At 54.6% G+C, this 12,064-nt stretch overlaps 4 protein-coding genes across 4 annotated transcripts; 1 reads left to right on the top strand and 3 right to left on the bottom strand.

Annotated features, from left to right (window-relative positions):
- Nucleotides 1–353: 353 nt before the first annotated feature.
- ASPACDRAFT_78093 (putative inositol polyphosphate phosphatase) lies at nt 354–4,804 on the bottom strand. The gene is made up of 6 exons (XM_020205105.1): nt 4,590–4,804; nt 2,097–4,527; nt 1,838–2,047; nt 1,513–1,772; nt 798–1,465; nt 354–741 (listed from the first exon to the last, which is right to left on the bottom strand). Exons 1-6 carry the CDS (start codon nt 4,635–4,637, stop codon nt 666–668), a joined length of 3,693 nt encoding a protein of 1,230 aa, XP_020056499.1. The 5' UTR covers nt 4,638–4,804; the 3' UTR covers nt 354–665.
- A 647-nt stretch (nt 4,805–5,451) lies between these two features.
- On the top strand, nt 5,452–6,820 carry ASPACDRAFT_78092 (CHY zinc finger protein). The gene is made up of 6 exons (XM_020205104.1): nt 5,452–5,578; nt 5,669–5,712; nt 5,793–5,866; nt 6,062–6,123; nt 6,200–6,301; nt 6,543–6,820. The coding sequence occupies exons 1-6, from the start codon at nt 5,574–5,576 to the stop codon at nt 6,622–6,624; spliced, it is 369 nt and encodes a 122-aa protein (XP_020056498.1). The 5' UTR covers nt 5,452–5,573; the 3' UTR covers nt 6,625–6,820.
- Nucleotides 6,821–6,960: 140 nt separating this feature from the next.
- Nucleotides 6,961–8,164, bottom strand: pre6 (proteasome core particle subunit alpha 4; the record flags this gene model as incomplete). The annotated part of the gene is made up of 3 exons (XM_020196143.1): nt 6,961–7,294; nt 7,396–7,783; nt 8,137–8,164. The coding sequence occupies 3 exons, from the start codon at nt 8,162–8,164 to the stop codon at nt 6,961–6,963; spliced, it is 750 nt and encodes a 249-aa protein (XP_020056497.1).
- A 1,213-nt stretch (nt 8,165–9,377) lies between these two features.
- ASPACDRAFT_51970 (putative RNA binding protein (Arp)) lies at nt 9,378–11,662 on the bottom strand (the record flags this gene model as incomplete). Its single annotated transcript, XM_020202554.1, has 4 exons — nt 9,378–10,298; nt 10,354–11,060; nt 11,196–11,253; nt 11,507–11,662. 4 exons carry the CDS (start codon nt 11,660–11,662, stop codon nt 9,378–9,380), a joined length of 1,842 nt encoding a protein of 613 aa, XP_020056496.1.
- Nucleotides 11,663–12,064: the final 402 nt, after the last annotated feature.

The raw sequence follows: 12,064 nt of genomic DNA, 5'->3' as shown, positions 1-12,064 counted from the left end.
TTTCCTCAACCTAGTCCGATCTCCTCAGATGCGGTGAGCTCAATCGCTCAGATGAAGGTCGGTGGCTCGATGAATCGACTGTAAACGAAGTGAAGCATTGCAGCGGCGGAGATATCAGACTCAATGAGAGTTATACAGAATTGTCGCAGCTGAGTACCTTGGACTAAGCTCCGCTCACATGACTATCAACTTAGTAACTCAGAACGACTGAAGAGATTAGGCTGTGAGATTGACCTTCCACTACGCAACTGAATCCATCGTAGAATCCGATAGTTGAATACTCCATAGCTAATCTTTGTCTATGCGTGGACCAACTCCTCTGCCATCACAAAAGGAGAAAAGTGCAACAAATAAATAAATAGCAATAGTATATACACCCCATCCACCGTTCTCTGTATCTCTCTTTGGCTAAAACCCAACCATTCTCCGACACTCCCAATATTAATTAAGTATCCCTCCCACATCGACCATACCATAGCCCCATCTAAAAAACCCCCTCTTTCTCTTATCATGATGAATACATGTCTATCGTGAATCATTAGTCATATACACACTTCGGCGGTGTAACGCTATGCCTTGTTACGGTGCTGCCTTGGGTCGCGGAGAGCAGGATCTGAAGTTAAACATCCCCGATAAACTCAGATAACATCCCAAGGAACCTAGGTTTAATTCCCGTTACCCATGATCAAAGACCGAGCTTGTTGTGGTTCGGTGCCCAGGACGGTGATGAGATATTCGATACTGTTGGGGCATGCGTTAGTCATAACACCACAAGATACGGGGTTGACAGATCCTACCTCGCCTCAGAGGCCAGTCGACGTTTCTCGCGGGAGAAGTCCTGCTGGCAGGCTTCCCAGACAGCCTCCCGCTCCGCCGGCAACACGGTCTTGATGCGGAATTTGAAAGCGGCGCTGACGGGTCGATGGTCGGACGCCCGCACCTCGTGGCGACGGTACTCGAGCTGTCGAACCCGGCCGAGGCCGCGGTACAGAACCCGATCGCACCAGGCTGGGGCACGCTTCTTGTCACTCGAGTCGTACTCGTCTGTGCCGACGTCGTACTTGTACGTCGGGGCGAAGGTAATGGGGGACTCGTTGAAGGACCGGAGGCGGAAGCCAGGGTTCTTGCGCCGCGAAGCCAGCAGCTGGTCGCGCTCGAGGAGCTTCGTGAGGTTGTTGCTGCGGACCGCGTCGATGATCACATTACGTGGAATAGCGTCAATGCGGTAGTTCAGATCACCATTAAGAATGCAGATCTCATGGTCCATGATCATCGATCCGTCACCACCACTCACGTAGCGGTTTGCGCGTGCAGCGAGGCTAGGCTCGGCGGGAAGCGACTCGGCCTCGAGGATCGCCGCGATGTCGTTGTTACGGTGGGCAGTCTGCGTCTGGCCGGCTGCCAAATGACAATTCACCAAGCATATGGAGCTGTCGTCCAGCGTAAAGCGGAAAAGAAGTGCACCCTAAATCGTCAGCCATACCCCTACATGCAGGTCCGGAAATGGTTTACCTTGTTGCCATGCAACCCTCCCATACCTCGCTTAATCTCAGACGCACTGATATCCGTGATTCTCTGCCGCTCCTTGTGTTTGACGAAGACACACGTGAAGAGTCCGATCATGTTCGCACTATGCAACAGCACATACGATTCCTCCAGTGGCATGCAATCGTTGATGCACCGTGTCAGATGTTCCATCCACACCCGATACTGGCGACTCATGTGTTCTTTGTCCCCGCTGTCTTTCTTCTTGCTGCCCAGGAGAAGGCTCTCTGGAATCGAATTAGTACTCGCAGGATAACATATAAAATTCTAACCGGGGATGAAATGCACATACTAGCTGTGATCTTCTTGTTCTCCAGGTCCACCAGCTCCTGGAACCCAAAGACTATAATCTCCGGGGGATTCTCGGGGTGAATGGCATCTTGGATGAACGATGACGTCCGCACACTGCCCGGTGTCGAAGCACCAGCATTCCAGGTGATAACTGCAGCATTGATCTCACGGAAGTTGCAAAACTCGACGTCTCTGGTTTGCATCCGGGTTTCTATACTCGGGTCAATGAAGCGTTGACAACCCCCTGAATGGCAACTCACCTAACCAATCATCCTCCAACATACCATCCCATAAACGAATGCAGTTATCGTCACCCAGTGAAGTCACCTGGAGGCGGTTCATCGTCCACACACTGCTCGAATCCAACAAGAACCCGCTCACGGGGCTGTCGTGGGCACGCCAGTCCTTCTTAACTGTCCAGGGGTTCGTGCTCGTATCGTAGACGTAGATCATGCCGGTTTTGTACGCTGCCCACAGGTAGTCCCCTACTATACCCAGGCAGTTGATCTTATAGACACTGACGTTCACGACGGCGAGACACGCGTAGTCTTTGGCAGAATAGACCGTCACCTTGCCATCCGAATGACCAAGATAGACAAGGCCGCCGTCTCGAGTAGTATATGCGCCGGACGTGACATCGCCAGTATGATGCGCGCCCAGCGGCCTGCTGAGTACTTTGAACGAAATATCATCCCGCGCATTGGGCCGGTACACATGTACCTCCTTACCCGCAGCCAGCCAGAGCTTATCGCCCACCACCATGGAGAAAGTATGTCCGCGGGCAACCCGATCATAAGGGTTGTGGTAGCTGTATTGAAGGTTGGGAGTGCCGTTCTCATCCGGTGGCCAAACCAATAGCCGGCCCTCATCATCAAGGGTCCACATCTCTTTCTTGTGACGAAGAATCTTGACGACTTCTTTCCTTGAAGGGTACGAGCGCGATGCTACGATAGACCCGGTTGCAATGTCCACCTCATGTAACTCACCGGAATTCGTGCCCAGCCATACGCGCTGGCCTTCATCTTCCAGTCCAACACCGGGCTTGAAGGCCAGCGACAAGCTTTTGACCGTTTCCCCATGACTGAGACTCATGAGTTGCTCGCCCGTTGTGAGATCCCACACTCGTGTGATATACCCGGTGGTGCACACGTGCTTTCCACACACATCCATCAGTCGTGTGTCATACCGTGTGTTGATTTCCATTGGGCCGGACTTGAGAAGTGGCGGGCGTCTGTTGGCAGTCGAAGCGTCCGGGTAGTCATTACGCGCAACGGGAACGCTGTCTAGGTTCTGTTCATCCTCACTATGGACACGCACTGACTGCCGCTCCACCACTGGTCTTTCCGGGACAGCCGGAGGTGGCCCCGGTCTGTTCTCTCGAGCGATCGACGGATGGCGCTGGACCGTTGTTGGAGTGGGGAGTTCGTCCCGACGCAATTGCCGCGATTCCCGGTTAGGCGTCGGAGGCGGCATGGAGAATGCCGGGCTATCCAAGTACCGCGATTCCCGTTGTGGCGTAGGCGGTGGGATTGAATGCACCGAACTTTCTCGTTGAATGGACAATCGCGAGGGTGACGGACCACCTCTTCGCGCAATGGACGGCTGCCGTGGAGGCAGCCCCGGACGTTCTGAGAAACCGTCATGCATCGGTATCCGGTTCGCAGAAAGTGGCACGGCTGACAGAGGTTCTGCTGGAAGCGACGGTCTTGGAGGAATCTGCACTGATAATGGTCTAGTCTCGCGCGGAGGTTCCGGAACCGAGTGCCGTTGTGTGAATGAAGGCTCGCGGAATAGAGGAGGCTGGGGGGTAGAGGTTCGTTCTTCAAAGCGATAACGCGGGGGTTCTGCTGGCGGCTGCGAGGGTGACCGGCGAGAGGGGGAGCGCGCAAGCTGTATGCCGCTCGAAGTAGGCGCATTCCGCTTCGGGGAGTCTTTCTCAGGGCTACTTGGTGGGGTGCTGAAAGGCGAGATACGGTCGTCCGCGGGCGCACGCTCAGGCTGCGGAGTCGTGAGTGAGCCACCGCCACCATCTTGATGGGACAATGCGGCCGGTTTGACGGGAATCTTGGGCTTGTCCAACCGGTTCACCGGAGGTGGCAGGGACGCGCTCTTCCCATGGTGGTCCTGCGGGCTTTCGCGGCCACTGGTCATGGAGCCCGTGGGCCCCGGAGAGAGGCTCCCTGCCTTTGGTTCTGTAGGAAAGCGCGACGTGACCGGGGTTGTCGGACGGCCTCCCTGCGGGATTGTAGGCAATGACTCCCTGGACGCGTTGAGAGGACTGCGGGGGAGCTGTCCATGATCTTCATGCTCAACCAGCGATCCGAATCCTCGTGGAGGAGATCGGGGAGAGTCAACTGTCAAGGTTGGAGGGAGCTGCGGCGACGAACGCAGGCTCAGAGACATCGGCCTATCCTGCCGCCGCCCGGGGGAGACCCCGGGGGTCCGTCCGGGTCGCGGGGGGATGCCATTGCCGTGCAAAGACCCGTGACTTCTGTTCAACTCGGGTGTGGAGTCCCATGCCGTATGTGACCGAGACAGATCGAGGGAGGCTCGCGAAGATGAGCAGACGTCGTCGCCTGGTTCAAGTGTCCTTAGGAAGGAAGGGGTGTCGCGCGTACCATTCGTTGCGGCGGAAGGGGCTCGGCGATGCGACAAGTTCTCGAAATGCGAAAGCAGAGAGGATACGGGTCTCTATATTAAGATAGTAGAGTTTAGCTTGGATCCCCGCTGGAGACTCTGTATCTGGGACATACAATGTGGGCATTATCCGTGCCGTCCTTCTTCTGACCGTTTCCCTCCATGACAACCGATCCGACACAAAATCTGAGGGAGAGTATAGTTCATAGGCAGCCAATCGCGGTAGGCGATATGATGCTCTCTGGAGGCAACCAGGTGAGGGCGCAGTAATTCGAAGACCGGTAATGAATGGGATAATAGAGGTGGCAGGGGAGGGCGATTGACTCTGTGATGATTGTGGCGGAGCTCCAGGCGGAAGGGAGTGGAGGAAGTGCGGAGGAACAGCAGGGGGGGAAGAGGAGAGAGGGGGGGGGAATTTGAGGAAGGATGAGAACAAAACCCAGACGTGTGGTTATGACTCGCCGCAGACAATTCGGCGGAAAAGAGTAGATGAGAGAGTGTGTATCTCGGAGGATGTTAAATTGATGGTGAAGGAATGGAGGGGAGAGAAGCAGAGGAAGGAGGGAGAGTTCGAGAGAGTGGGGGGGAGGGGAGGGGTGAAGCACAACAGAAGACGACGACTCGAGGCAACCAAATAGAACGAATACCTCGGGTGGATCGACAAAGAAGAGGAAGGGAAAGGAGATGAGGACTCGACACTGCGAGACTAGGGTGTAGTCTCCAGTAGTGCACGGTGAACCACAAACAAGAGCTCGAGGTACAGTAGAGTCGCGTCGAGTGAAGTTAAGAAGTAAGTAGTTGAAGTTGAGACGAATACCTAGTCCATGGGTAAGTAGAGGAAGAATGGCGGGCAGGCGGAATGACAGCCGGCGGTTTGGATCCGTCATTTATTGGCTACTTTTTTTATTTTTAGCCTCCCTTCTCCCCCCCTCCGCATCTTCTCCATTCGGCTTCATTATTCCGCCTCAGCTCCAGTTCCAAACTGCACGATCCAATACAGAAATAGAACAGTCCTTTACTTAGCATCTCAGCAACACCTTCACGAACTCCAATTTCAACCCCCGACAGCCCTCACAGGGTCATCGACAACCAGAACAGCCATGTGGTAAGGAAGCAGCCCGCAGCCCGCAGCCCGCAGCCCGCAACCCGCAACCCGCAACCGCAAGTAATAACCTCATCTCTCGACCGACTATAGCAAACACGTCCTCAACGCTCAAGTGGCAATCCGATCCCCTTGCTGTAAGACCCGATCATCTCGCTGCCTCGCCCTCATTTCTTCATTGCGACTCTGAAACTAAGGAATCATGGGAAATCAACAGGCAAGAAATGGTTCGATTGCGCCGAGTGCCACCAGGAGACCGAAAGACATCCCCTCCAGAAAGCCAGTGAGATGGTACATACAGCCCCTCCTCGCCTAGCTCCTACCTCTACACCGTTGACGATACATACACCACACCCTACACCCTACGCCCTACGTCCCCTCAATCCCTCGGACTCAAAACAAAGCACAAAGCACAAAGCACCACACCACCCACCCACCCCTCAGCTCCCTACCCAACCAAACACTAACAACAACTGGGGGGAACAGGTCTTCGCCTGCAAAAAATGCAAAAAATGCTTCCGCAAAGACACCGCCGAATTCGACGAGAGGTATGTCTGTCTCTTCATAAGTCACCGGGGTGGAAAAAAGAAACACGTAACCCTAACGAATATCCTCGCAACCCAGTGACGAATACTGTCCCCACTGCGATAACCACTTCGTGATCGAGGCCGTGACGCCGACGCCGACGCTACACGTGGAAGGCGAGGATGCGCGGGTGGATTCGAGGTATGATTTTCTTTTCTCATTTCGTGCTGTCACTTATTCGGTCTTCCCTCCACCCTATAATTTCCCTTTATTTTTTTTCTCCCTCCCCTTTCCTTAGGAGGGCAGGTGGCTTTTTTTTGCCCCACTCTAGGTGGAAATGAGATGGAGGGGAAAGGGGGGGAGGGGGATTGGGGGGAAGACTGAAGCAACCCCCAAAAAAAAGCTTGATTGGATTTAAGCTAACGCATAATGCTTCACGTAGAATGCTCAAGGATGATCGGGTTCGCGGGCATCAGGAGAAATCTATCTTCAATTTTAAGGATATTTCGGATCGGTTGGGTTAGAACTAGATTTCGCTTCTGCCTGTCTGGGCCCAAGGCAAAGCAGGGGTTTCTTTTTTTTTTACGAAGATTTACGATTTCATGCTACATTTCTATTCTTTCTTTCTTTGTTTATCTTAATTCGAATTGGTGTTGAGGGTGGGGTGTATACTTCTCTCGTCTTGTTCATAATTCCTTCATACCTGAGAATAACCTTACCTTACACTAGACTACACTACCGAGAGAAACAGTCGACCGTTCATGACAAAGTATTTCATTGGTTCGAACATAGCACAGCGCTGAGGAAAAAAGTAAAACCACGATTGTCTTTCATTCTCTCTCATCTAGATTTCTCCCAAATCAAGACGACTCGCCGGTCTCACCACCGCCAGGGCGAGTGAGGATCGCCGCCGTCGTAGTCCCGCCGCGGGCCGTCTTCTTCTTGGCGGCCTCCTCCTGCTTCTCCGTCTCTATGCTCTTGACGTACGCCTCGATCTGGTCATCCGGCAGCATCTCGATCGCCTGGCCGGGCGCCATGATGGCGACCTCGATGTTCTTGGCGCCCGTCTGCACCACCTCCAGCAGGGACTTAATGGTGAGCTGGATGGTCTGTTCACGGTCCATGTCATCCTGGTGGTTGCGTTCGAGGAACTCGCGGACGGTCTTGCTGGAGCGGCCGATGGCGTTGGCTTTCCTGTATCCACCAGGGAGTAATTAGCCAAACTGGTATACTCCTTCTCATCCAGGACCTATCCGACACGCAAGAATCAAAAAGAGAAAAGAAAAGAAACATACCAAGCCGAATAGATTCCCGATGGCTCCGTCTGGTAAAGCCGCGGCGTGCGGTCGTTGGGATCGAAGCCCACCACCAACGTACTGATGCCGAAGGGCCGCACACCTCCACTCTGCGTGTACCGCTGCTGCACCCCGGCGATGTACTTGGTGATGTATTCGATGGTGACGGGGTCCTCGACGGTCAGGCGGTGCGACTGGGCCTCCAGGCGGGCCTTGTCGATCAGAATCCGGGCGTCGGCGTTCAGGCCGGCGAATGCCAGCACGGCGTGGTTGTCGACCATGGCAATCTTCGAGGGGGTGATCCGCGTGTCTTGGAGCTTGAGAGCCGAGCGCTTCTCGCAGCCGAGCACGACCACGTCCTTGCCTTTTACGCCGACGGCGCAGGTACCTGTCCGGTTTGTGTCACATGCGTTAGTATGCTGTACAGTGAGAGAATGAGGGGCCGGGGGTGGGAAGGGTGTTTGTCGGAAGGATAAAATTGGGGTGTTGGCCGTGGCAGGTGATGGAGGGAGGAGGTGGAGGTACGTACCTCTCTTAACAGCTTCCATGGCGTATTCCACCTGGAAGACGTGCCCGTCGGGGCTGAAGACGATGGTTAATCACAGTTCTGGGAAGTAGTATCATAGTCGCCATACCTGAATACTGTTATCAATTAGCAATCCATCCTCACTTGCTCCTAGTCCCCTCGGGTCGATGATGTAGGAGCTTCAGCTAAGCTAGGTTCGGTCGGATCTGGCTTACCTGAAAGAGCTCGATCGTAGCCGGACATGATGGGCAGCAAGCACAGGGTACAGGAGTATCGAATACAATGGAGGAGAAGGAGATAATCAAATCGTCAGAAGATGCAATTAGTGGTCTGGGGTCGTAAAGAGCTGGCTGAGGGTCTCCGCTGGGCGATGACAGATGGAGGTGTACGCGAGTCCCGCCGCTGCCTTCAGAGCTCCCAAGCGCTAGGCGCGCGGCTAGCCGGACCATGACGCTTACCTCCGTTGCCTGAGCCGGCATCAGCACATAAGACCGCAGTCTTGGTCACAACATTCTTTCCTAACATTTATGACCTGGAATCATTACTCTCAAGCTACGGAGTACTTACTCACTGTACTACAGGTCACTATATTACAGATCATTATACTACAGGTCACCACAAATGATCGAACAGTAGAGCAGACTTTTAAATCATCAATATGTAGAGAACAATAAAATGACAAGACAATTATGGACATTCAGAACATTCTGGTCGCACTTCACGACTCCCAATCGACCTTCGCTGGTTGAATGAAGATTTTGCTGGCTCAAAAGGAATACCCCAACCCCAACACCCCCAAGAGAGTCCGTTCCATTGTATCCCAACCCGTGTGATTCAATACCTGTGTTTCTCCAATGAACCCGCTTGTCGAAGAGCGCAGATGAATGCGGAAAACCAATAAGAAAGACAAAATCTAGAATGCAATGCCATGCTCGAGCACAATCCACATCCAGTCGGCCACCACCTCCGGCGAAGCCTACCTCGGAAGGTTTTCCCAATAGCAGAAATAAACAATCGCACGAAGTGCCAGCGGATTTCACACGTGAATTCCAGAGCGTCGGAGAATCTCTGGGGGGGTAAATATAATGCCTCCCGGCCGATGAAGACGCAGCCAACTCCCGTGGACAGAAGCGTCAACCCTACCAGGACCGGCTTCTATATCCTCAAACATCGCTTTCAATGGCGCAAATAGTAAGACATACCGAAAAAAATGTCTGTGATAAGGTCTGCAACGAGACCAGGCGAAACAAAAAGGATCAAACCCGTTGAAACGACGACACGCTACCGGCCTGCTCCTCCCAACCGAATGCACCAGAACTGCAGAATTCCTTATACAAATGCGCAGCAACGAATATCAACCGTCACATATACCAACATATTCCAGACCTTCATATGGACAAAAAACGTGAGGAACAACCGTAGAAAAGATAATGACAAATATATGCCTCCGGGCCGTTTAAGCCGGGGACTTGTTGGCACCAGCCCCGTTGCGACGAGAGTGGCCATCCTCGCCCACAGTCAATCCTCCAAGACCGGTGGAGAGAAAGGCAAAGGGGTCGCTCGCACCGTCATTGCCATAGAACGCGCCGTTGGACGCGCTCGTGGAAGTGGTGTGATCCGCACCGGTGAAAGCGGCCTGAGCGGCGGGGTTAGAAAATGAAGCCGCGGAGTGGGAGGTGTTCGAGGAACCGTAGCCGGCATTCATCTGGCCCATAGGAGCGTAGCCGCTGGGGGTGCTGCTCAAGCCTGAGGGCAGGGCATAGTTGTTAGGGGGGGCACCAAACTGCTGGCTGAAGCCACCGAAGCCACCGGCCGATCCAGTGAAGCCTCCGGGAGCGGGGGTGCTCGTCACAGAGTTAGGACCCATGCCAAAGCCAGTGGGAGGGTCCATTGGAGAGGGGAAAGCCGAGTCAGCGACGACAGCAGCGCCAGACCGAGGCGCACCGCAACGGAGACAGTTGATGTTCTTAGCAAAGTTGTGGTAACCACAACCCTCAGATCCACATTTCCAGTCACCAGCACGGAACGGGACCACACCACCATTGCCGCCCATCCCGCGGGAGTGGCCCATGCCGTGACCACCGTGGCCCATGTGAGGAGGCATCATGGAAGGGGGAGCGTATCCGTAACCGTAGCCCATCGGATCAGGGGCAGCGGCCATGGCGGGGAAGGAGCAGCGGAAACAGGCGGTGCGGCGCTGGAAGTTGGAGAAACCGCATGAAGGGCAGGTCCAGTCGCCAGGACGGGGGCGGTTCTTCGAAGGGGGGAAGGGAGTCAGGATTTCAGCAGCACGGTCGAGAACCCGGCTGGAGGAAGGAGAGACCTCAATGGCTTTTTCGTTGAGAGCACGACCGTTCATGCACAGGCTTTCAGCGGCCTGTGGAATGATGATTAGAAAAGCGGTGGGACATGTACGTAATTCCAATTCTTACCTCTTCGTGGGACGAGAAGACCGCAAATCCGGTGCCGGTGGGCTTGTGCTGGTCAGGAGTGCGGAGAGTCCAGAACGCGATAGGACGTCCACCGAACTGGGTAAACCAACTCTCCAGCTCCGACTGCGTCGTATCGTGGGGCAGACCGCTCAGGTGGAGCACCTTGCTGCGCTCGGTCAAAAACGCCCGGACATCGGCCCTGGCGTCCATAGGACGAGTCAAGATCTCGGGATGTTCATGCGGAGGCTGAGACTTCCGGATCAGGCCACGGAGCACCCGGGCCAGCGTAATTGCTTCTTCCATAGCTCTCCGCGGCGATGCGGGGGCCAAAGCCTGCAAGTGGAATGGGAGGTTATGCTTGATGGGGGCGGAGGACTGCACGGGTTCGACTTCGAGAGCGGCGCAGATGTTGGAGAGAGAGCTGGGGCCGAAGGGCAGAGACTCCGGGTGGTGAGTCTGCCATCGCTGATACTCGGTCCGGAGGTCGAACGTCCGCGAGTGTTGGAGGTATGCGGGGAGCACGACGGCCTTGTCACGGGCCTCGCGAGGCAGCTGAACACGGAGATCCCACGAGTCCAATGTCACGAAGGCGAATTCGAGGTTCTTGCTGATGAGGTGTTCCTGGGCGAAGACGTCGAAGCGGCTGATAGCATCGCGGAATGTACCTGCGGAGCGAACATGCTCCCATGTTAAAGTTGTCAGGCTCGCTGTCGAGAAACGTCAGCCATTGAACCAACGAACCGATGTATCTGAGAGGGCAGGGAAAGGGAAAGGGAAAGGAATCGAGGCTGACGGGGAGGAGGAGTTGGCGGACAAGGCTGAAGTTGATTGGGTAGACTTACTACAGAGAGGCGTGATGGGGGTGTTGACAGGCTTGACGAGTACGCTCTCATGGTGCAACTAAAGGAGACGCCGAGTCAGCAATCATGATGGTTGAATTAGAGACTAGTGCTGTCCGGGCAAAGGCCGCAAGTCCTTGTTTTGGGGGGTAAGGATTGGGTTGGTTGAAGGGAGGTGCAGCAACGCAGCGATCGAGCAAGGGTTATCAGAGGAGGGGATCCGAAGAAGAGGGGCGCAGCAACGAAAAGGCTGGAATTGGACGAGAAAGACTCGAGCGAGAAATCAGATAAAATCGAATAAGATTCATGCGTACCTCCTCGCAGGTTTTGGTATCCAACAAGATCCACCCCAACTCAATCACCTCGGCGGAGTCCTTAGTGACGTAGACGCCATGTTCATCGCAGGTGGTTGCGACGTGGATGACAATGTAGCGATCCAGCTTAGGAGTGGGAGCTGATACGGCGGCCATCGCTCAAGGTGTTGTTGGGTCGGTCACTGCCTCTCACGCCAACGGAGCGGGCAGTAGGGGGGTGGTGAGTGGTGGAGGGGGGGGGTGTGGGAAAGAACCACGGACGGGTCGGAGAAAGGGGAGAAGGGAAGGAAAAGGGTAAAAAAAAACGTGTCTCTGCAAGGACCGGCAGGCGACACGATTTTCACGACTCGGAGAGAAATGACCGTCGTGGAAGACAAAAAAAAGACACGCGGGCGGGAAGAGGAGGGAGAAAGAGAGGGGAGGGAAGGAGGAGGAGAAGAGAAGAGGAGAGAGAGAGAGAGAGAGAGAGAGAGAGAGAGAGAGAGAGAGAGAGAGAGAGAGAGAGAGAGAGAGAGAGAGAGAGAGAGAGAGAGAGAGAGAGAGAGAGAGAGAGAGAGA

Source organism: Aspergillus aculeatus (assembly GCF_001890905.1).
Source record: "Aspergillus aculeatus ATCC 16872 unplaced genomic scaffold ASPACscaffold_7, whole genome shotgun sequence".
Lineage (NCBI taxonomy): Eukaryota > Fungi > Ascomycota > Eurotiomycetes > Eurotiales > Aspergillaceae > Aspergillus > Aspergillus aculeatus.
Note: the sequence above shows the minus strand (reverse complement) of the source record. Positions and strands in the feature narration are given on the sequence as shown.